Here is a 24,186-nt window from a genome sequence, read left to right on the forward strand (position 1 = left end):
ACCAGCATTCCCAATTGCAAGATCCTGCCCATCAGCTTCATGCTGACTTACACCCTCAGAAGGCTTATTCCAAAGGTTCAAAATGTAACAGATAATTTCATAGAAAGACCAGGTAAATGCCAAAGAAAGTAGATTGTTTACTAAGGTAAGGCCCTGGTTGTGAGTTACCTCCAAATATTGAAGGAAATCAACTACAAACTTCCATTCCCTTCCAAATCCAGATGCTTGGGACATGAGCTGTCAAATCAGGTGAGGTGGAAAGACTGAGTTTACAACTGCCTTTCACTCCTTTAGTTATCCTGTTCCCCACCCTACCCTACAACTCTCCACCCACTCCCACTCAGATATTTAGTTCCGTGTTTCCTAAGTCGAGAGAATTATGCTCTTTCTTTTCTAAGTATTTGTACAACTCTGCTTTAGAAAGGCAAGAATATACTTCAGAACAGCCAAGTCCTTCATCTGTCCCGGCAGCTTCTAATCTTCACCCCAGATACTGACTAAGAACCAAACTATCTGCACCCTAGAGAAGAGAAATGGCAAGAAATGAAAGTGGGGAATAATGCTTATTCAGAGCAGTCACCATGAGCTGCGGGTTTCTCAAGGGCTCACCTCACATCCAGACCCCCAACACCTCCGCAAAAATCCTCAGTGAAGGATGTAAGTGCCACACACAACATGGTCCAGTGACTGAGCTGGCTCAAACCACAGTGGGAAGGTGTAAATTATACTGAAGAATAACCCCGCAGGGCATTTGCACCCCAGAGAAGACTGGTCTCCTATCTTGCTCTGTTTGTGGCCTCACAGCCTGGGGAGAAAGGCCGGGGGAGGGGGGTGTAGCAGGCCAACTATTCACAGCTGCTCCCTCACCTTGAAGGGTGGACTTGCAGAGAAGCACTGAAACTCCAGAAAACCTCCCCACACCCCTGCCCATGCCCAGGACTCCCCCGCCCCCCGCTAGCAGACAGGTACCTGGGGTTCTCTAAACCTCTGGGCACCTGGATAGCTGCCTCACGTTGCTTTGAGAGGACATTCAGAGTTTGTGCCATGGCTTGTAATGTTTTCTGAACGATTTTGTATTCAGAGCATTTCTCTCAGCCCTAGTTTATATTCTGTGTTTCTCCATTTTCATTTACTGCAAAAAAGGATATGTCAAAGCAACATGCATTTTTATTTGGTTTGATTTAATTAACCAAAGCTGTCTGAGGGCCTGCTCTGTAGAAAAAAGCCCCAAGGATGAAATGGGTGGGGAAGGAACACTTTGTGGGAATAGACTTAGGCTCATGTTAAAGTGCTTTTACCAGTCAGAGCTGCCCAGAGATGGTGTGGAGTACCTGGAGGATAGTCAGCTAGAATAATGATTTTTCACACCAGGGGAACATTATAAACACTTAGATATGCCTGCCTTCTACTTCCCCCTCACACCCCTCATGCCGCCCCCCCCCCCCCAACACACACACACACACACACACACACTAAGATTCTAATTCAGTCCGCATGGATGATCCTGGAAATCTTAATTTTTCTGTAAATTCCTCCAGGTGATTCTGATAATAGAAGATGTGGTGTCGGGAAAATTGCACAAAGGAGTCAGGCTTTGGATGGGAGAGTTGAACTGTATGATTTTTCAGTCTCTTTCCAACCCTGTGGTTCTGTGATTCTAATCAGCCTTGTCAATACTTCTTCCTTTGTTGGATTACACACCCTTTTCTTCCCAAGAAACATTGTAGGTACTATTCTTTTTGTAACCTTCCACCTGCTAGCGGTCATTCTTAGTTGGCTGTCTTTTTGAGGGAGGTGAGAATCATTTTAACAACCATACTACAGCTGGCCTGGAAAAGAAGTTTGTCTAGTGAATCTAATATTGATATTTGTTTGTATTGTATCTCACGAGGGACCAGTGCCCTCCTTCATATGTGTGCATATGTGCACGTGTGTGCCTGTGTGTGTGTGTGTGTGTGGCTGTAAATTAATTTCTCTAAAATTTTCTCTGTAGAATTTAATTCATTCCAAAGTCATACATTTCACTGTAGAAAAGTGGAAAATTTTAGAAAAGTATAAAGAAGAAATTAAAATATATCTCACAGAGTTCTTTAAAAAAAATACTTTTATTGTTGAGAGTATTACAGATGTCTCCCTTTTTCCCTCCACTGCTCCCCTCCACCCAGTTCCCACCCCACCCAGGCCTTCACCACCCTACTGTCTGTGTCCATAGGTAAGATCTTTAGTTAATTTCTTCCCTCCCACCCCCACCCCCTTCCCTCTGAGATTCGTCAGTCTGTTCCACACTTCCATGCCTCTGATTCTCTTTTATTCACCAGTTTGTTCATTACATTTCGTGTTCATTTAATTTTTGATTCAATTGTTGATATGTATTTGTTGCCATTTTATTGTTCATATCTTTTATCCCCCTTCTCCTCATCCTCCTTCTTCTTCTCCTTCTTCTTGAATACTCTAACATTTCTTATTTTTTCTGGTGATGAATTCCTTTTGCTTTTTCTAGTCTATGAAGCCCTTTATCTGACCCTCAATTTTAAATGAGAGCTTTGCTGGGTAGAGTAACCTTGGTCGTAGGTCCTTGCTATTCATCATTTTGAGTATTTCTTGCCAGTCCCTTCTGGCCTGCAAAGTTTTTGTTGAGAAATCAGCTGACAGTTGGATAGGCACTCCCTTGTAGATAACTGCTTATCTCTTGCTGCTTTTAAGATTCTCTCTTTGTCTTTAACCTTTGGCATCTTAATTATGATGTGTCTTGGTGTGGGCCTCTTTGGGTTCCTCTTGTTTGAGACTCTCTGTGCTTGCTGGATTTGTAATTCTTTCACCAGGTATGCCCCTGTGTGGGCTGAGTGCACAGTCTTGTAGTTGAGCCTTGATTGCTCTTGGCATCTATGGGAGGAGTTGGCCTCCAGGTCAATTGGCTGTGATGACCAGCTGCGACTACAGTGGGAGAGCTGCTGTGCAGGAGGCAAGGCCCCGCTGTGAAGCAAGGCAGGCTGGTGCTAGTGCTGGGTCTTGGCCCTTTTATTGATAGGTTTGGGGCACACTGTCAACAACTGAAGCTTGTTTGAGAGATTTTAGCAAAGTCTGAAGTCTGAGCAGGGACAGGCTATTCATGCGGAAAATTGGGTGCAACCAGGTTGGGTGGAGCTGTAAATTGGAATGGGAGGGGTCTCAGGAAATCACCAGGGTGGAGCAAACAGTCTGGGCCAACCTGATGGAAACTCTACTTGGCTGCCAGTCAGCCCTGGGACAGGGAGGTCCCAGCACTAGAACAATGAACCCTGCGAGCAGCCCTTTCTGGGAGAAAGCCTCCCCCAAGTTCCTGCCCTGATGCCAGACAATCCAGTTCCTCCCCATATGTGTCTGGGTGCCCCTGGTGCTGGAGCTCAGAAGAAGTAGGACCGTGTAAGTTCCTGCCAAGTTCTTTTTTTTTTTAATATATTTTATTGATTTTCCACAGACAGGAAGGAAGAGGAATAGAGAGTTAGAAACATCGATGAGAGAGAAACATCGATCAGCTGCCTCCTGCACACTCCCTACTGGGGATGTGCCCACAACCAAGGTACATGCCCTTGGCCGGAATCGAACCTGGGACCCTTGAGTCTGCAGGCCGACGCTCTATCCACTGAGCCAAACCGGTCAGGGCGTGCCCAGTTCTTTAAAAGGAATACCTGGATCTTCACCAGCCTCCATGTCACTCAGCCCCAATCCCCACTGATTTTTACATCGCAAAGTTGCAGGGACTTCTCTTCCCAGCTCTGGGACCCTGGGATAGGGGTCTGGTGTGGAGCTGAGACCCCTTGCTCCTCATGGGCAGCTCCACAGAGTCTGTCTTCCTCCTGATTTAAAAAGGGGCACAGGTGGGTGCCAGTCCAGCCCGTTCTGTGCTTCTGCCCCTCCTACCAGTCTCAATGTGCTTTCTTTTTACTTCTCTGGTTATAGGACTTCTATTCAGCCAGCTTTTAACTTGTTCTAAATGATGATTGGTCTGTGTTTTAGTTGTAATTTTGATGTGGTTGTGGGAGGCAGTAAGTATAGGCGTTTACCTACACCACCATCTTGGTTCTTCACAGAGTCTTATGCACTTGCTTTAATGCAATTTAAAGCCTGTCATGAGCCTGTTCTGAGCCTACTCTTTAATACTTTACTTCTAATGAGGCAGCCTCATTTCAGATTTCATTCAGCTCAGAGTAAATGGCAGCTGATACAAATATAATTTACTATTACATTGGGGTTATTTTTCCATCCTTAATTTCCCTATAGCCCCTTTTATGAGTATAGTTCAGCTAGTGGAGTGGATCTGGAAAAATCTCATAATGGATTACATCAGTGTGTGACATTACTCCTTACAAAGATGTTTCCCTATTACTATTCCATTTAATCATCCCAATAAAACCAAGGTGAAAATGATTTCCCTCCATTTTTTGAAAATGGTGAATAAATTTTATTTACCAGAACACCCCTAGGACATGCTAGACACTGTTCTAAGTCCTTTACAATTAACTTATTTAAACTGCATTGCAACCTTATAAAGGAAGTGATATTATTTTCATTTGATAAATCAGGAGGTTGGTTAACTTGCCTAAAACTGCCTAGCTAGTACATGACGGAACTGGGATTTGAATCTAGGCTGCAGAATTGATGTTCCTAATTCATATGCAATCCTATCTCCCAAAGTTACAAAAATAAGACTTCTCAAAATTTAATTCAGGAAGCATTGCTTGAGCAGCATCTGGGTTCCAAGGGCTGTCATCGGGCCACTCTCTGGAGCTCAACATTTATGGGACCAGCATGTAACTATGGTACAGCTGCACTGTGATTAGAGCAATGAGGGCTGTATCGTAAATAAAGGTATTGTCCTACTCGGCTTAGGCTGCGATAACAAAATACCACAGATTGGGTGGTTTAAACAATAAACATTGATTTCTCACAGTTCTCGAGACTAGGAGTCCAAATTCAAGGTGCTGGCTAATTGGGTTCCCAGTGAGGGCCCTCTTCCTAGTTGGCAGATGGCCTTCTTGCTGTCTCCTTATATGGCTGAAAGAGAGATTGTTTTTTCGTATGTCTCTTCTTCTAAGGGCACTAATCTCATTTATAATGTCTCCACCCTCCTGACCTAATTCTCTCCCAAAGGCCCCAGCTCCAAATACCATCACATTGGGGATCAGGGATTCACTAGGTGAACTGACAAGGTGGGGGTTGAGGGCACAAACGTTCAGTCTATAGCAGGTGTCAAGAGAAGTGAAAGGGCAGCAGACAGAAGAGAGATAGATTCCATCTGATGACAGCACTGCCTCTGTATTGCGCCAGGTGCTTTCAAATATACAATTGCATTTGATCTTCACAAAAGCCTTATAGGGAAACCAAGGGTTACAGCCAGCCAGTGGCTGAACCCAGGTCTCTCTGGTAGTAAGACCATGTGGCTTTCCACTACACCAGGAGTGTACCATTCCCAATTAAGGAGTTCTTACTAGGTTTTGGACACTGTGTGAAACAATTTTCTTGTATTATCTCATTTAACATTCACTATAATTTTTTGAAGTCTGTATTAATATTCTAATTTTAACAACATGAACCTGAGATCCTAAGAGGGTGAATGACATGCCCTAGGTCAGTGGTCAGCAAACTGCGGCTCGCGAGCCACATGCGGCTCTTTGGCCCCTTGAGTGTGGCTCTTCCACAAAATACCGACTTCTGCTCACGGGCCACGAAGTTTCAATCACACTGTACATGCGCGCCCGCACATGGTATTTTGTGGAAGAGCCACACTCAAGGGGCCAAAGAGCCGCATGTGGCTCGCGAGCCGCAGTTTGCCGGCCACTGCCCTAGGTCATAGAGCTAGTAAGTGGTAGAAGTAGAATTCAAACCCAGGCTTGTGTGATTTCAAAACCTGGGCTCTTAGCATAAGTCTCTGTTTTCTGAGGCTGCATAGTTTGGGAATGGCCAAGCTCAGATTTGTTCCACAGTCTTTAATCCAAGTCTCTACTAATATATATTGACCCACAGTGACTGGTCACCTGGGCTCTCAGATGACAGATTGCAGCTGGCATTGCATAAGGGTGTACTTGCCTAGCTTTCGCAGCAAGCCCGTGGCCAGTAACATGGATGGCATTTCCATTCTCCCTGCAACAGGTCCTTGTGGAGCACAGCCAAAGGAACACCAGCACCAAATGATGTTCCCACCATCTAGCACTCCAAGCCTGACTTCATTAGGGGGTTGGCCAGCACCTGAAAAGGCCAGATGGGAATTGGCTGAGAGGGCAGAAGGAGACAGTTGGGCTCATTAAAGCATGACCATGTGGTTCTCTCTGGAGATGCTCGGTGTCAGAACCGATTGCTCGTATTTTGCCATCCAGTTTATATTTTCTGTATTTTGGTCAGCGACCAAATGAGGGCGGAGAGGATTATTTCTGCTTAAATAATCTAATTAATTATTTGCCTCTCTTGAGTGTGAGAGAAGTACAGCGGTTCTTCTCAACTCTATTCTGTCTACCTTTTCCTTAGGTAAAGTTTTAGGAAACTTAATATCACCTATTTCTGCCAAAGGAGTCTTACTTAGTAAAATAATTAGAGAAGGTGATGCTAAATTTACCAAGTGAAAAAGTCATAAAACAATGAACAGTTTTTTGTTTTTTATCAGACACACTGGTTGATTGGTCATGTCACTGAAAGTCTCTGAGCCTGTTTTCATGTTCAGGTCAAGAACTAGTAGCTTCCTTGAGGGTTAATTTATTCGTGCATTTATTCAACAAAGATTCATTTAGTTCCTACTCTATTCCCAGCTCTATGTTAAGCCCTGGATCATTGTACAGATGATAGATAATGTAGGCAAAGTGTTTAGAATAGCTTCTGATACTTTTGTGCATTTGCAAAGGATGGCTATTTTCCTTTCTTCAGATTTTGAGCTCAAAGCACTATGTAGGGCCCTGTTTCCCAACCCTAACTCTCACTTCAGCAATAAGCTATCCACGTGCATCCCAAGAAGCCATTGGAGAGAAGCAGGGACTGAATAAGGTGGGAAAGAAAAGATAAGCCATAGCCACTACTACCAAGGAGGGGGGTTTGCAGGGAAATCCAAGCGGCAATCAATGTGGGCCTTAGTGATGGGAAAGCAAGACCATGGTGGGGTTTCTGTGAACACCAAAAAGACTGCTGAGGAGAGAAATCAGTCACATACTTGTGATATAATGTTGCAAATACACATTTGGCTAACCTGAATGTCAGTGTTAAGAGCAAGTTAATTCTTAATATTGAGGCCAGACTATTAAGATACGGTATTATCTCAGTGATTATATGCTTAAATTGGGTTATGGTTTATTTAATTCAGGACATTTTGGATATGGGAGTACAAGGGAAGGGGTTGTTATTCATTGTGATAAACTCAGCCCAGACTAACAGGGAATTGTACTGGCCATAAAGCTATGTGCTTCTCAGCCAGAACATCACTTTTTTTGAGAATTCCCATTGGATAAGGGAGGTGTGGATGGCCCTTGAATGCTGTTTCTGAAACTGAGTGGATGTGCATGTCACTAAAGTTAGCTGTTAGCAGGTACTTGTTCAGGCCCTATTTCTACCACTTTCTAATGGCATACACTTCAAGTCTCAGGTTACCCAGCCATAGAATAGGGTTGATAACACCTACATCACTGGGTTATAGTGGGGAGCAGATGAGATCATGTAAAAGTAAAGGAATTTTTCATTAATCCTTATATGTTAAAACTTCAGCCACCACTTATATATATATCATCATTATCATTGTTAATGAAACCATGCCACCTATATAAGGAGGGCTTTAAAAATTGTTATTTACTAACTCTGTTGCCTGTTCGAAGAGTAATAATATACCATATCAAATATTAGGTTTGTATGCATGTGTTTGTGTCTATCTGGCTGTTTGTTCATCCATCTGACAACATTCTTTGCAACCCTTTTAAGATTTAAGGGATAGACCATTACAAATGGCCTAATAGGGACACTTGTTAAGAAATCTGAAAAGAATGGACTTAGGGCCCTAACCAATTTGGTTCAGTGGATAGAGCGTCAGCCTGCGGACTCAAGGGTCCCAGGTTCGATTCTGGTCAAGGGCATGTACCTTGGTTGTGGGCACATCCCCAGTAGGGGGTGTGCAGGAGACAGCTGATCAATGTTTCTCTCTCATCAATGTTTCTAACTCTCTATCCCTCTCCCTTCCTCTCTGTAAAAAAATCAATAAAATTTTTTTTTAAAAAAAAAAGAATGGACTTAGGAACCACGGGGGAAAAAATTAGAATGCTGTGGCCAAACAATTTTTAGAGTAGAATACTGAGCCTAATATTTGCATGTTCGGGGCCCACATGAGTTTTATAGATTTATGCAGAATTTGCACAGCCTGATCAAATAACCATGTGTGTTTTTCTGCATGCTACAGTCATTTTGGCAACATCTATTGGACTCGTCTTTTCCATATTTAGCCTGGTTGATGCAAAGAAGCCAGGATAAAGTCAGGGCTATAACAGCGGTGTTAGAAAAATCCAAAGAAATGAATATGAATTAGCATTTGCTCTTGGATTAAAACAGAAAAGCTGAAGGAGCTCAGAGAAGGCATTTTATCAGGGAACATCTTTCCAGCCGGCAGCTCACCTTCTCTGAAGTCTTCCTTGCTCTCCTCCCAACTCCTGAATGTTGGGTGCACACAGAAACTCTCCGTGGAACACATTGCTTTCATATGTGAGGTTAGATTTGAAAAATTTTGTTCAGCTGTTTCCACTCAAATATTCTACCCTCACATTGAAATAAATATATTCTGAAACTCCATTCTGTAACTATAGAAACCCTGATTCTCACTGTGTTTCAGCTGGAAGCACAAAAGAGCCCACAGTTTAAAAGGCGTATGTTGTTAATTATTAATCTATGAATAGCTTGGATTTTAGAAACCATTAAGTTTCTCTAGATTTAGGTTTTTCCTCTTTCTTTTCTTTGTCCGTTTTTGAAATAAGAGCTAGCCAACTGTCATGTTAAAACAATGCAATGAATATTCTGTTAGTTCAACAGTTACTAATGGAGGACTTGTTATAACACATTGTGGGGTGATATGTGGGCTTGCCTTCAAAGACCATAGAGCCTTGCATGTGTAATGAGAAATAAACAGACACAGGGAAATGAGAGAAAAGCCGACACAGAGGTGCAAATAAGTGCTAGTATGGCTCAGAGAAAGAAATGATGTGACACACTGGAGAGGCAAGAAAATAAAAAAATAGGGAGATATTTAAATTTTTGCCTTTTCCTATTTTTCAATGCCAGCCTTCAAACAAGGCACAACTCCTAACAATTTTATTTTACTGATATTCCTCAAGCCCCTCTCTCTCCTCCACTTCACTATGATATCTAATCATTTCCTGCCTGGGTTATGGCACTATCAGCCAGCTTGGCTCAGTGGTTGAGCGTCAGCCTATGAACCAGGAGGTCACAGTTCAATTCCTGGTCAGGACACATGCCTGGATTGTGGACTCAAGCCCTGTGTGGGGAGTGCAGGAGGATGCCATCAGTGACTCTCTCATCATTGATGTCTCCATCCCTTTCTCTCCTAAATCATAAAAATATATTTAAAAATAAATAAATAGATAGATAAATAGATAGACCTCCTGCTTCCAGCTGTCCCTTTCCTTCTCCAGAATTTTCCTTCACCAGGGTCACATACTTAAAATGCTAATCTATTCTATTACTTTCCTGTTTTATATCCTCTAATCTTGAGGATTCCCCAAGGAAAAACATCCAAGTCCTTAGTGTGGGTGAATACCCTTTACAAGGAGGCCCCACCACCAGCCTCACTTCCCCATCCTCTATGTACCATATACTGGAATCTTCCTAACACCTTTAGCTTGCTTATAGCCTCAGCTCATGGTGTATGTTGTCTCTCCTGTCTGGGAAATTCTCCCTGAACTTTTCCTACTGGCAAGCTCTTTCTCATCCTTCAAGATCACATAAATTGACACCTCCTCCAAGAAGCCCACCTCAATGCTTTCCACTTCTCTTTGTCCTTCCATGAGATATATGCTCCCACATTGCTATCTAGGGTCTAACTGTGCAGCATTATCAATCTTTATGTTCTTTGCAGTCATGCTGTTAAAATGCTTTCCCCTTGTTCCCAGCTCCTTACTTGATACATGGTAGGCCCTCAATAAGTGATTGATAAATAAATGAAATGGGGGTAAATAATGAAGTCTGCAGAAGAATGACAGGAGAAGGACATTGGAAAAGGGGGGAAATTCAAGATTATCTGTAACATGTTTGGTTTGGAGGTGAAGGTAGTAAATTACCCAGTGTTCTTAAAGGGAAAGGAAGAAAAAAGAAACAAAAAGAAAGGTGAAAAGGTTGGAAGAGAGGATGCGCTGTGATTTCTTTGAAATAAATTTCGATGGATTTATTCAGGCACTTAAATAACAAATACTGGTTTTTCTCCCTCTTTGTTCCAAATACTATTACTTTCAGTACAAAAAACACAAATTTCAAGGGATGTGTTAACAGCTTAAAGACATTATACCAAGACTTTTTATACTGTCTTTGTATACTTTTTACACAAAAGAACAGAAATATTTTAGAACACATTTTATTTGAGCTGCCTGATAAGAAGAAGAGGTGTCCTTCATTTAATGAGGAACTTTAATCCTAAGTGACTGGCCATGTGATAGAGTCTTTATTTTCAATTTTCTCTAGGGTGGAAAGAAAGGAACGTGCCCGATTGAAGACTGTGAAGTTTAATGCAAAACCTGGAGTGATTGATTCAAAAGGGGTAGGTACAAAATAATCAAAACATTAAGTTCTCTCGATTGCCATGGAGTTAACTATAATTAACATTTAGTCTTTCAGTAGCAAGTAAATTATGAAGCTACCAGACAGTAGAGCACTGTTATAAATGTATTGCTAAAAGAAATGATGTGATTTCTGATGAAACAGATTTATGGTGAATATATTAAATCCTGGGGGTAAAGCTGCTAGCGGTCAGCAGAAATCATGTGTTGATGAAGGTGATATAATGATTACAATGAAGAAGAGACATATAATTTAGGTGTTTTCATTTTTAATTTGTTTTCTTTTAAATGAAATGTCTAAAGGGATGGATTTCATAAAAGATACCTGTTCATCATAAAATATGTCTAGTCTGTTACACATTATAAAGCTAAGAGTAGTGGTTATGGAAATATACATATGAACCATCTAAGTGAATACATGGATTGTTGTGACAGACATAGAAGAAAATTAACAAATGAAATTTAATCACTAAAATTAAAAGATTTACTCATATGCACATGTATCTTTTTTAATAACAGCTTTAATGAGGTCTAATTTACTACCATACAATTCACCAATTTAAGTATGTAATCCAAAGGATTTTGGTATATTGAGAGTTATACAACCACCACCATAATTTTAGAACATCCTATCACCCATTAAGAGATCCTGTAGCAGTCACTTTCCATTTCCCCCAACCCCATCTCCACCCCAACCCAGCCCTACTACTAATCCACTTTGTCTCTATAGATTTGGCCATTCTGGATATTTCATATAGATGGAATTATACATTATGTGATCTTTTGTGCCTGCTTCTTTACATAATGTTCTCAAAGTACATCTATGTTGTAGCATGTGTAAGTATTTTATTCTTTTCACTGCCAAATAATATTCCATTGTGGATATACCTCAATTAATTTATTCATCAGTTGATGGATATTTGGGTTGTTTCCACTTTTTTGGCTATTATGGATAATGCTGCTGTGAGCATTCATGGACATACATTTATTTCCATTTGGGATATACCTAGAAGTGGAATTGCTGGGTCATTTGAAGAACTGCAAGACTGTTGTCCAAGGTGGTCATACCATTTTACCATCCTACTATCAGTGTGTGAGAGTTCCAATTTCTCCACATATTCACCAGCACTTGTTATTATATGTCTTTCTGCTTATAGCCACCCTATTTGGTATCTCATTATGGTTTTGATCTGCATTTCTCTAATGGCTGTTGTTATTGAGCATCTTTTCATGTGCTGATTGGCCATTTGTATTTCTTCTTTGGAGAAATATTTATTTAGACCCTTTGCCTATTTTTAAATTAGGTTCTTTTGTTGTTATTGTGTTGTAAAGTGTCCTTACATATTGTGAATATTAATCTCTTATCAAATATATGCTTTCCAAATATTGTCTCCCATTCTGTGAGTTGTCTTTCTACTCTCTTGATAGTGTCCTTTGATGAACAAAAGTTTTAATTTTGATGAATTTTATCTATTTTTTCTTTTGTTACTTGTATTTTGGATGTCATATCTAAGAAACCATCACCTAATCCAAGGTCATGAAGATTTATGTTGATATTTTCTTCTAAGTGTTTCATAATTTTAGCTCTTACATTTAGGTATTTGATCCATTTTGAGTTAATTTTTATGATATGAGGTAGAGTTCCAATATTATTCTTTTGCAAAATCATGTCATATGTAAGAAAGAAGTTTTAACTTCTTTCCAATCTGGATGACTTTTATTTCTTGGTCATGCCTGATTGCCGTGGCTAGAACCTCTGATTGCCCTGGGTAGAAGTGGCAAGAGGAGTCATCCTTGTCTTGTTCCTGAGATTAAGAGGAAGGCTTTCTGTATTTTACCATTAAGTATGATGTTAGCTTTGGGTAGTATAGCTTTTAAACTCTGTTTTATATAATATTAGCATTATATTGCTATGGTATAAAATACCTTTGCTTCCTTCTCCCTATTCTCTTTCTGTTTGTCTCCTTTCCTTTATTTTTCTGTCCTGACATTTCTGGTTTCTCATTGTCAAAAAGAACCACAAGTTATGGTCAGTATATGTCACTATGGAAAACAAGAAGAAAATCTATTATTTCTCAGGACTTCTGATCCCCAAACCTACACTGCCCTTTGTATTTTTAAGTAGAAGTGTAATTGTGCAGTCCTTTTATTAACATAATTTACTTTCCCCTAAAACATTCATATGGGAATTTATTTAAACATACGATGTTGCTCTTAAAAATGTGAAAGTATATGTCTTCATGCATGCAGTCCTTTTAAATAAATACTGCTTATATACAAAAGGATAGGATTTTTCAATGATTTTTGGTAAAAAAAAAAAAACAAAGGATATATTTCCTGTTTTTTTCATATATGTAATTAGATTTATATCAAAGAATTTTTATTGAATACCTATCATGTGCCAAACACAGAGCTAGAACTTGTGAAAGATTCAAAGTGTAACATAGGCCCTTCTCCTTAAGTATATATCAATGCATAGAATATAAATTCTAGGACTTGAATGACCACTGAAAGAGAAGCAGTGATCATGTGGAAAAGGAAACCCTAGACTGAAATCAGGAGGGTTAAGTAACCTGGGTTCTGGTTTCAGTTCATGACTAAGTCACAACTGCCCCTTGGGCCTCATTAGCAAAATAACAGCTTTGAACTATGCCAGGTATGTCAGACACGTTTCACTTCCTACATAGATTGATGGATTGATAGTTTCTACCTGGAATAGTGTGTTGAAAATGGTTCTGAGGCCATATATGACCTTGGCGGGGGGAAGTGCCATGATCGATAGTCATGCCTAACACAATATTTGGAATTGTCCCCTTTTTGATGTGTCTGGATTCAATGATTTTTAAGGTGCCCACCAGCAGTAATTCTCCATGAGTCAACAAATTAAGAAATAATGAACCAAAGTTTTCCAAACCCCCAGGAGAATCATACATCAGTAAGAAGATGCTTGTCCACAAGGAGAAAACAAAGGACAGTTGAGAGAAAGTGTACTGGCCCAGCCAGTGTGGCTCAGTGATTGAGCATCACCGCCATGCACCAAGAGGTCACCAGTTCGATTCCAGGTCAGGGCACATGCCTGGGTTGCTGGCTTGATCCCCGGTGAGGGGAATGCAGGAGGCAGCCTCGATGTTTCTATTTCTCTCTCCCTTTCCTTTCCTGCCTCTGAAAAAAAACCCATAAAAAATATGTTATAAAAGAGAGAAAGTGCACTGGAGAAGGAAAGACAAACTGTGTAAAGAGTTGGGAAAGTTGGGTCAGGTGATCAGAAAGTGCCACTCACTTTGAGCCAAAGGCAAGGAGTATAGCCATAAGCCATTGTTATAGAGGCTTTAGTGTCTAGTACCATAAAATAAATTTAACTTAAACTGAAGAGTAAAACTCTTTGGAATGAGAAAGAGATGGTGTTTTAAATAATCTTATCATTTGCTGGCAGTTACAGAGCATTGTGAAGTGTTGCCCAAGTTCAAAGTGAAAGCCACGGTTACTATCTTGGAGTAACTTAAAATCAATTAGTATGTGTGAAGCAGGCCGTGACAGAGCTATGAGAATTCAAATTAACGGGCATGGGATAACCAGAGAGCACTTCATAGAAGAGCTTTGACTTTAATTGACCTATCAGTGCTTCAGTTACTTTTCCTGAACTACCCATTGATTTAAAGAAAAACACAACACTAAATGCTGCAAAATACCAGGCACTATGCTAGGTGCTGTATGGGGCAGCAAAATAAATAAAAAGGCAAAGTCTGTCATCTCAAGGAGCTGACACAAAAAAATATATAGGAAAAAAATAATGAATCCAATATCACTGATTTTCCCCAATAAATTTAGAGAATTAATAATCTTGATTTCAATATCAGGACACAGAGCCTTAGAGAAATTAAATAATTTACCTAAGAGCACATAGCTAGTAGGTGCAAGAGTCAGGTTTAAATTCAGGTCATTTTTTTAAAAATATATTTTTATGGATTTCAGAGAGGAAGGGAGAGGGAGAGAAATAGAAACATCAGTGATGAGAGAGAATCATTGATCAACTGCCTCCTGAATGCCCTTCCTCCACTCCCACTGGGGAGGGAGCCTGCAACCCAGGTATGTGCTCTGAATGGGAATTGAACCTTGACCTCCTGGTACATAGGTCGATGCTCAACCACTGAGCCACACCAGCCAAGCTAAATCAGGTCATTTTTGACAGCAGAACATTTGTTCTTTCCATTTCTTCACACTGTACCTTATTTTGCTGGAGGACAGAAGAAGAAGAGAGTTCCGATTTATGCCTTGGGTAGGAAAGAGGGCTTCAAAGAGAAGGTATCATTTGAACAAGATCTTGAAGTGTAAGAATTTGCCATGAACATGAAGGTGGAAACTGTAGGCATGGACCAGCATAGACATGAAGGTGGAAATTGTAGGCATGTTGGAGTAAGGCCCAGCAGATCAGGGACACCAGATGGATGGTGTAGATAGTGTGGTGGGTATTTTAACAAATGAGCTGATACAAATTTCTGGAAGGTCAGGAAGCTTGCATGGAAAGTCTAGCTATGAGCTTTAAAGCGAATTGAAATTTTAGAGTATCCATGAGGAAATCTGAGCCTTTCCATTTGAAAGTATCCGTTTACTACAAATGAAATGCCTGGAATTTTTGTCCACTCCATGTGCCTTCACAAAGTCTGTGTCTACACATGCAAAGACAAGTAGACAATTGTGTCAATAACCCAGATAATTCCAGTCTTCCCAGACCCCTGAGGTCAAAGTGGTCATCTGTTTGGATGGGTCTCATTGAGAACCGTCTCAGTTCCCCAAATCTCACTGCTAAGTTCCTAATGAGCCTCCATTCAAACCAGCCTGTGATGAAAATGTAATCATCCTCTTAAATTCCTTCTTTGTTCTTCTAACTTTTTAAAATCAGTGTCCTAATCAGTCATTTTGTTACTTATTAAGACGCATAGGAAATTGTATAGTCTTCAGAATCAAGCTGTTCTCCATTGAAAAAATCAGTATTTAATGACTTGGGCTAAATTTTGTTTTATTTTTATTTTAAAAATCTTTATAATTTAAGGAAGGGAAATATATGTTAGAGAGAGTATGAGAGAGCAACAATATCCCTACTAAATTTTAGCAAGTGCAATATGTATGTGCCCCTTTTGTATTGTAAATTTAAAGGCAGGCAGGCTGTGAATAAATAAATAACCTACTTATCCACAGGCTGATACAAAACAAAGGTGCTAGATGTTATTTGAAGTAGTTGGGTGTTCTTTGGAAAAACCCAGACAGCTTACATGGATCTCTTAATCACCACCACAGAATTCGAAAGGAAATTATTCATTCCCTCTTTATAGATTTAAAGAAACTGAGGCTTCGAGAGATGAAGAAATCTGAGCCCATGTCTGATTCCAAAACCCATAATCTGTGCACAACAGCATGCTCTCTTCCTTATTAAATCCATGTTACACTTGTGCTTTTTAAGAAGAATGAAGAAATAAATTGAATTGGGTTTAGCGTTGTCAAAAACTTAGACATAAGCTTAAATCCTGAAAGGAGAAAGCTGGTTTCCTCAATGGTGTATCTTTCTGACTCAGACCATTTCTGCAGTGAGCGTGGGCTACATACTTTCTCTATCGTGGCCAGCCAGAACACAGAAGGGGACAGGTCTTGGCAAACGCGCTCATTCAGTTATTTAATAAGGCTTTACTAGATGCCAATACAAGGCAGCTTGCTAGTCAGTGTAGACCAAGACAAGCCATGGTCACTGCTCTGAAGGAGCAGGGATTTCAGGGGAAAGAACGAGTCCCCTCAGATAGGAAGTTATTCATGCCAGACAAGAGGAACAGGAAGTTGCTCTGAAGTTCAGTGGAAGAGGAGATTCTGGCGTGGAGGCTGAGGGATTTTGGATTAGGGGGGGTAAGAGGGACCTTGAAGGATTAGCACAATTTTCAAGGTGTGGGTGGTGGAGTAGAAATTGGACACAGGAAAAGTAGGAAGTAAAGCATGGTTTATATTCACTGCAAGCAACAGTGTATGGAGGAGAATAAAAGGATTCGGGACTGGAAAGTTAAACTCTGGTCAGTTTTGGTGCCTTACCTTTCCCTGAAAACATGTACTTTATAGGGTAGACAGTGAAGATTTGAAGGGTTGTCAGACCCACCCAGACCTACTGATTTCCTCTGGGCTTGCACCCTGAATGTAACTGTATCATTGCCCAAAGGTCCAAACTTACTCATCTTTGCACCCCTAACACTTAGCATGGTATCTACCATGTCATTCATCCATCTTAGAAGAAAGAGAAGTAATGATTAAAAAAAAATAGTAGGTTTCCAAGAGGTCAATCTGGCAACTGTGGGAAGGACAGATTGGAGAAGAATGAGACTAACGGTGAGAGATGTTCAGAAAGCTATTGTATTCTGGTGTGAGATTCTGAAAATCTGAGCTATAAATAGTGGCAAAAGAAAAGGAAAATGGGAAACTGTTTCTAGAGAAATCAGAGAAGACTGTTGTTCTTGGGCATTTGACCTAATGGTTTCTCATAATATTTTGTTTCCTTTTCCAAAGCCTGAGCTCCCTCTAAGAGTAGATGCTGACTGTGAGAGAGGGCGTGGGCAGAGATGACGCTATGGGTCGTAAGGTCATGGCCGTCTCCCTGAATCAAGTTGGAGCTGGCATGAGAAATCTCAGTTCTACTTCACAGAGTCTTGGAAATTTCTCTATGGCCATTGACTCCTTACTCTGTCATTTACAGATGAAGAAACTGAGAATCCTTTCTCTGGGTTACACAGGGAGTGGGCAGCAGAGCCTGCCACTGTGTCATGTATCAAAAAAGTAATTGGACACTCAGTGTTTTGTTAGCAAGAATTGTGTTTGCTTCACTAAGAATGAGTTATAGGAATTGCTTTTGTAACAGCTCCAAAGTGACATTTGGAGTTTCAAGGGAAAGTCATCACTGCCCTCAAAAGAAATCCCCTTATAGAGCCAGTCTTCAGAGGGCCCAAGCCCAATGAAGAGCTCAGTTGTCCAGTGGTGACCTAGAGATTCAGGGAGGAGGGGTGGAAGGAAAGCCATACTGCCCACTCCATGGGCCTCTGGAAGGCATTTCCCCTCAGAGCTCATAAACTCAGAAAAGGCCCCTCCTCGGTGGTATTATTACTTCCTGCCCCAGGCCCTCCAGCAGTATCCTGACGGGTCTTCCTGGCTGTAGTCTTTCTCTCTCATTCTTTCCCCATCTCGCAGGCAGTATGGTTTTAATCATCTAACATTTTTATGCAAAGAACTAAGACAGGGCTTGTCCAGGGAATTCTGGAGTATCGCTAGCCCAGGCTGGGGACAGGTGCTAACTCATTACATTTTCTTTTCAATGTGATAATCACATTTGTCCAAACCTTGAGCTCCATGTCCCCTGAGAACCACAGAGCAGCACACTGTGAATTCTCTGACAAAGAAGTACTGGTGGCCTCTCTGCAGATGGTTCTCAGAGGGGCCTATAATTGAGTTTCCTGCTCTAATGCATGTAAGATGGTCCCCATCTGAACCTTGAAAGGCAGCTGAACTCAGTGAATAGTTTTGAATGAATAAATATGTATCATTTCATTTCTTCTCCAAAAGGTATTTATTTGTCAAGTTACTGAAGAAACTGCTAGTCTATGGAATGGAATGGAGAATAGATCATGTTCCTTAGGTATTTCTATGCATACTTATTCTTGGTAGCCATCTCCCTCCTAGGTCCAAAAAGTACTACTGTTGAAACTGCCAAATTGAACTGCAACCTTATATACCAAATTTAGAATAACATAAATTTAGACAGTAGAATCTGTCTACTACACACACACACATCCATTTTTAGATGTGATTTAGCTTATAAAGCGTGTCTACCTTCTATAGCTTATTCCATTTTTAAGACAACTTTTTTGTTTTTTATATATTGACATATATATTGTATATATTTTGGGTCAACCTCATCATCAGAAAAAAATAAAATAAAAAAGTGGTAAACTTGAAAAAAATACCTTTAATGGCCCATACTATTTTCATTACTTAATTAAGCTAAATGTTTCATTTAATGAATATTGGCAGGAGCATGGAACATTGAATTAATAAATATACTTGCTCATTGTGCTCTACTCCTCTAATGTTTTCTGTTGTTTGGGCTTTTATTAACAGGCATTTGTTGAGGCCAAACTATGTGCCAGGTACTGATTGAAGCAATGGAAGAACACCATGCATAAAAGATAGTTTCTCCTTTGGAATCATAAAATATTCTGCATCAATAAACACGTTAGCAAATAAGAATCTGGAAAGTGCTGAGTGAGAAGTGAGCCCAACGTACTATTTAAACTTAGACCTGGAATACTTAAGCATCTCTTGGAGTTCATAGGAAAGTTCCTAGAAGAGATAACATTCAAAGCAAAGCGGAAGGAAAAGTAAAACCTATCCAGGAATAAAAGGATAGAAAGAATAATATATAGGGGACAGGATGTAAAACAGGAAACAGCCCAGTGTGCCTTGGGGAAGCCAAAGAAGCTTGATGTTACTTAACTACAAAAGCAACAGTGTCAGCAGAGAAGGCAGAGGGGACGTCGGGAGCAAGATCTCTAGGGCAGTGGAGAGCCTTTGCAAGGGTTTAGCAGAGACTAGAATTTTAGCAGACTGTTCTGCTGCTGTGTTGATTAAATTTCCAAAAGGAAGAAACTAGCAGGGGGGATGATTAGATAGATGATTAGATAGATGATTGATAGATAGATAGATAGATAGATAGATAGATAGATAGATAGATAGATAGATAGATAGATGATAGATAGATAGATAGATAGATAGATGATAGATAGATAGATAGATAGATAGATAGATAGATAGATAGATAGATAGATAGATAGCCTGGAGCACCTACATTAACATCAGCCGAGGCTCTTATTTAAAATAGAGCTGTCCGGCCCATCCTCAGTCCTGTGGAATCAGGATCCCTGTGGGTGGTGGTAGGAAAGCTGCATTTTAACAGGCTCCCCCAAGGTTCCTTTAGACTTACTGAAGTTTGAGATACAAAGGCATAGCTGGAAGGTGTGGTCTCAATCAGAATGACCAGCTTCTATCAGAAGTACAATAACATGTCATGTAAAAATGAAATTATATTAACAGAGAGAATATATGTAAAGTACCTGGAAATATTAGTCTATCTCTTTCCCACCCCGACCCACATGCACACACATCTCAAACTCTTCCCCATTTAAAAGACTAGAATGAGTAGCTTCCTGAAAGTGCTTATTTATCTAGGTTCCAAATCCCCTTTGCACCGAGAGAAAGAGGGAGTTGCCGCAGTTTTGCCCTACATCCACTTGTGTGAGGAGTGTTTTTGACTACATGCTTGCCGACTTTGAGGTAGAGTTGGCAGCAGGACTGATCTCAGTCCCCAGCTCTTGCCCCTGCCTTTGGTTAGAAATTGGGATTATTTCCGAGTTATCTGCCATATTGTGTAATTACCTGTCCAGAGCAGACTCGATCAGCACTATTGCATTGGAAAAACACTGCATTTCATTCAGTATGGCAGTTACTTTGAACATCTGTAAATTGCTTTATTTTCTACAGGTTATTTTTATAGGCATTGTTCATTTGCTTCTTGCAATAGCCCCACAGGGTAAGTATTTCTAATATGCCCATTTTACAGATGAGAAAACTGAAGCTTAGAAAGAATAAATAACTTACCCAAACTCATAAAGCTAGTAGGTGGCAGAGCTGAGGCCTACACGATGATGATGTATTATTATGTGAACAAGGTAGAATAATTCTTAAAAGCATTTGTATGTATGAACTAATTCTAGATATGATTAGCATACCTAACTCTATTTATTCAATTAGTGATGCTAGGACTAAAGTAATGTAAATAGGAGATGCATAATTTGTGGTTATATAAATAATGAGTGTAGTTTCATCACATGAGCTTTTGTTAAATTTTCTTCCTATTAATGTAGAATGTTAAGTCTAAATCATAAAATTTGTCTCCAACCCATTTCTACTTTGAGAGTTATTCATGAATAAATTCTGATTCACTACAGGGCTTCCTTTAACCTTACTCTTGGAAGTAAAAAGCCCAGTCACACCTTGGAGTTTACTTTGCAAGTCTTTAGCTCAAAGCTAAAACATCAATACTGAAAGATAAAGATGATAAGCTACTGTCCAGTCATCTGACTCCCTCACTACCATAATTATAGCCAAACCCTTAGCAAGCAGAAATAGTACATCCTGCCTCTTGACTACTGTTCACTGCATTTATATGTGGGTGGAAGTGTTTTCTTTTTAATGACAGATCATGTAATGTCTAAAAAGTCAATAATAACTTCCATATGTTCCTAATATTCATAAAAATACCTAATTATTTTTTCTTTTCATTTTAAAAGAAATAGGCTCTGAAATTAGACTCCTGAATTCTATTCTTAGCTTTCCTAACTATGTGATCTGGAGCCAGTAGCTTCTCTGTCTGAGACTAATTTTTCAACTGCAATAACATCTAGAGAACAGATTACAAGTTCCTCGAAGACAGGGAATGTGATTTATTTTGGGCCTAATATAGTTCTTGGCATTCAACCAATAAACATTGAATTAAATATATGAGAATAAGGGAGATGTTGTATTTGGAGAAAATATATCTAAATTAGAAGGTATAGCCCTCATGCTTTTTGCTGTCACTTGTGAATGGAGAACTGAACAATTTATTGTTGCCTTTAAATGAAGCTTCTCTTGATCTGAGTGTTATTTCCTTTGATTTTAATCCATAGGATTTGGGTTTCCCATATGTACAGGGTACTGCCCTGAACACTGAGGGGAGAGGTAGATGAGTCAGGCCCACTGCTGCCAGGCCAGAGCTTACCTTCTTATGCACACACACACACACACACACACACACACACATACATTCATGCATGCACACACACACCAAACCCCATACACCACTATGGTATATATGGCAAAAAGCTTAGTGAAAGATGCAAAGTCTTAATGGAGGCTCAAAGGGGAGAGGGCCTACTCTGAATGAGAGCAATGAAGAAATGGTTCCAAGAAAAGGTAGCATTTAAGCTAAGTCTATGAGGATGATGATTTCAACAACTATAGAATAAGTGCATTTCACACTTAGAAAACAGTAGTAGAAATAAAAGTAGAGGAGGGGAGAATGTCTGGCTACCAGCAAGTATTACATTTGACTGGAACATGGACCATACTCAAGGGGACTGTGGGGGAAGAAGGCTGGATGTGTAGCTTGAGGCCCAATAATAGAGGGTATTGGGCACTCCTTTATGAAGTTTGAGAAGGCTATTCATTAGGCCCAACGGGGTGCGGGGGGGGGGGGGGGGCGGTTGCAGGCCTTAAAGGTTGTTTGGACAGAGCAGTGATATTTATGAATGAAGAGGTTGACTCTTGTTGCTGGGAGGATGAATGGTGGGTACTTGGCAGAGACTGGAGGGGAGAGGCTGGGGGTGGGGAGAGAGGAGTAAAAGGACTCTGGTCATGGAGGCCTCAGCATAGGGTTGAAGGATGCCTGAAGATGACAGTGTCATTTAGTAGAGAATGTTGAAAATGTTACCCGTGAACATGTTGAAAATGTACCCGTGAACGTGAATGAGTACTAATTGGTAGACAAAGGGGTTAAGAGCAAATCATGCAAAGTAACTGCACCTACTCAGGTAACAGTAGGAGAAAGAACTTGGCAGAGCTGAGACCAGAAATTAAAATTGTGTGTATGGTATAGGCCTATCCTCAGGCAGGTACCTCCCCACCACCCCAGTACGTTTGCATTACCTGCCATTTGAAGTCTCCAGCATTAGGTAACAGCTATGCACTGTTAGAAATTGACACCAATTCATGCATGATACTGAAACAACCCCTGAATTGAACTGAAAACCAACCCAGAGCGGAATCAGTATAATTGTCACTAAAATAAACTTTTTTTTAAATGAAACCAATTTTAGATGGATTGCCAGGTTAAAAGTAAAAAGGTGGTTATGATAGATCCAGTCCTCTGGGTTGAAGAGATTATTTGTGGACACTAGAAAGAAGTCCTTATATTTGCAGAATTTTGTACATTCATAGATGAAGAGACAGGGTCAGAGGAAATGAGTGACCTAGTCCTAGTCACACAGCCTAGTACAATCCTTTGGAGACACGTGAATATAGTTTCATTTATTTATCAAAGGTTTATACACTGTCTTTCATGTCCAGCACTATGCTAGAGCTTGGGGAAACAAAGATGCATGAGCCTTTGCCCTTGCTCTTGGCAAACACCGAATGATCTGGGAAAGGTTTGGATTTCCTTGGAAGCTGGCACTCTCGACAGTGAAGAGGCCTAATACTGCAATACTAGCTACAGTGTTGGCCATGTCAGCTGAGACAGGCCAATCACTCCTCTGTAAAATAGGACCAGTAAGAGGGATGCAGTAAGTTTGCTTCATTAAAATTCAAGGTAAAGCCCAGCTGGTGTGACTCAATGGTTGAGCATCAACCTATGAACCAGAAGGTCATGGGTTCGATTCCCCATCAGGGCACATGCCCGGGTTGTGGGCTCGATCCTCAGTAGAGGGCATACAGGAGGCAACCCATCAATGATTCTCTCTCATCATTGATGTTTCTATCTCTCTCCCTCTTCCTTTCTCTCTCTGAAGTCAATAAAAATTTTAAAAAATAAAATGCGAGATAAACTAACCTAAAGACACATGGTATGAAGGTTATTAAGTTAAATCAAAATTACATGTCTCAAAAAAAATACCTATGTGTAACTCACTCATTATCCGCCAATTATAACGTAATAAGCACCATGAACCTACCACTTAACATGAGGATATGCAACAATGACAAGCATGTGATGACTAAGGATTATAATTTATCACATTCTGTGTACTTGAAGTCCATAAAGGGAAAAGGGGGGGAAATGACTCCATGCATCCAGGGTGATTGGTACACATAGGTAGCAATGGGGAAAGCTATGGGAAACAGCCTTTACCTGTTAGTAGCGATAACTTGTCATGCAAACAGGTTCCCTTTATTTTCAGAGTTCTGGGAATTTGGGTGACACAACTACAGAGTGAGAGCTTTCCCAGGGGCTGTCTCAAATTTATTGCAAGCCCTTGTCAGTGTAAGAGCCTATCTCACTGGAAAAGAAGCTCACAGACACGCAGTTTGCCTTCCATGTTTTGACAACTTCACGGGTATTTGTAAAGATTACACTACCACTTGTTGAAACGGGTGTTAGTTAGGGCTTTCTTGATCTGAATGGTTGTTTTTCCTGCAAGGTCCCAAGAAGCCACCCCTTCTCTCCATAATTGGCTTGTGCTTACCTGTCAAGGAGAATTATCATTTCAATGACTTTGGAGCATGTGATCAGTGTGTGTGCTCCACACTCCTCATTTATGGAGGTGGCATTCTGTGAACACCTCTCAGG

General features: G+C 40.4%; 1 protein-coding gene across 13 annotated transcripts in view; it reads left to right on the plus strand.

Annotated features, from left to right (window-relative positions):
* The window catches only part of DLG2 (discs large MAGUK scaffold protein 2), a 1,392,511-nt gene that overhangs the window by 1,319,396 nt on the left and 48,929 nt on the right, over positions 1-24,186 (plus strand). For all 13 annotated transcript variants that reach the window (XR_004970363.1, XM_036324794.1, XM_036324795.1 and 10 more), the window contains one exon: positions 10,690-10,765. Coding sequence is in view for 12 of the 13 variants with exons in the window: in XM_036324794.1 (XP_036180687.1) it covers positions 10,690-10,765 (76 nt within the window). In the remaining variant the exon portion in view is untranslated. The remainder of the gene's footprint in view (positions 1-10,689; positions 10,766-24,186) is intronic.

This window comes from Myotis myotis, unplaced genomic scaffold (genome assembly GCF_014108235.1).
Source record: "Myotis myotis isolate mMyoMyo1 unplaced genomic scaffold, mMyoMyo1.p scaffold_m19_p_10, whole genome shotgun sequence".
Taxonomy (NCBI): domain Eukaryota; kingdom Metazoa; phylum Chordata; class Mammalia; order Chiroptera; family Vespertilionidae; genus Myotis; species Myotis myotis.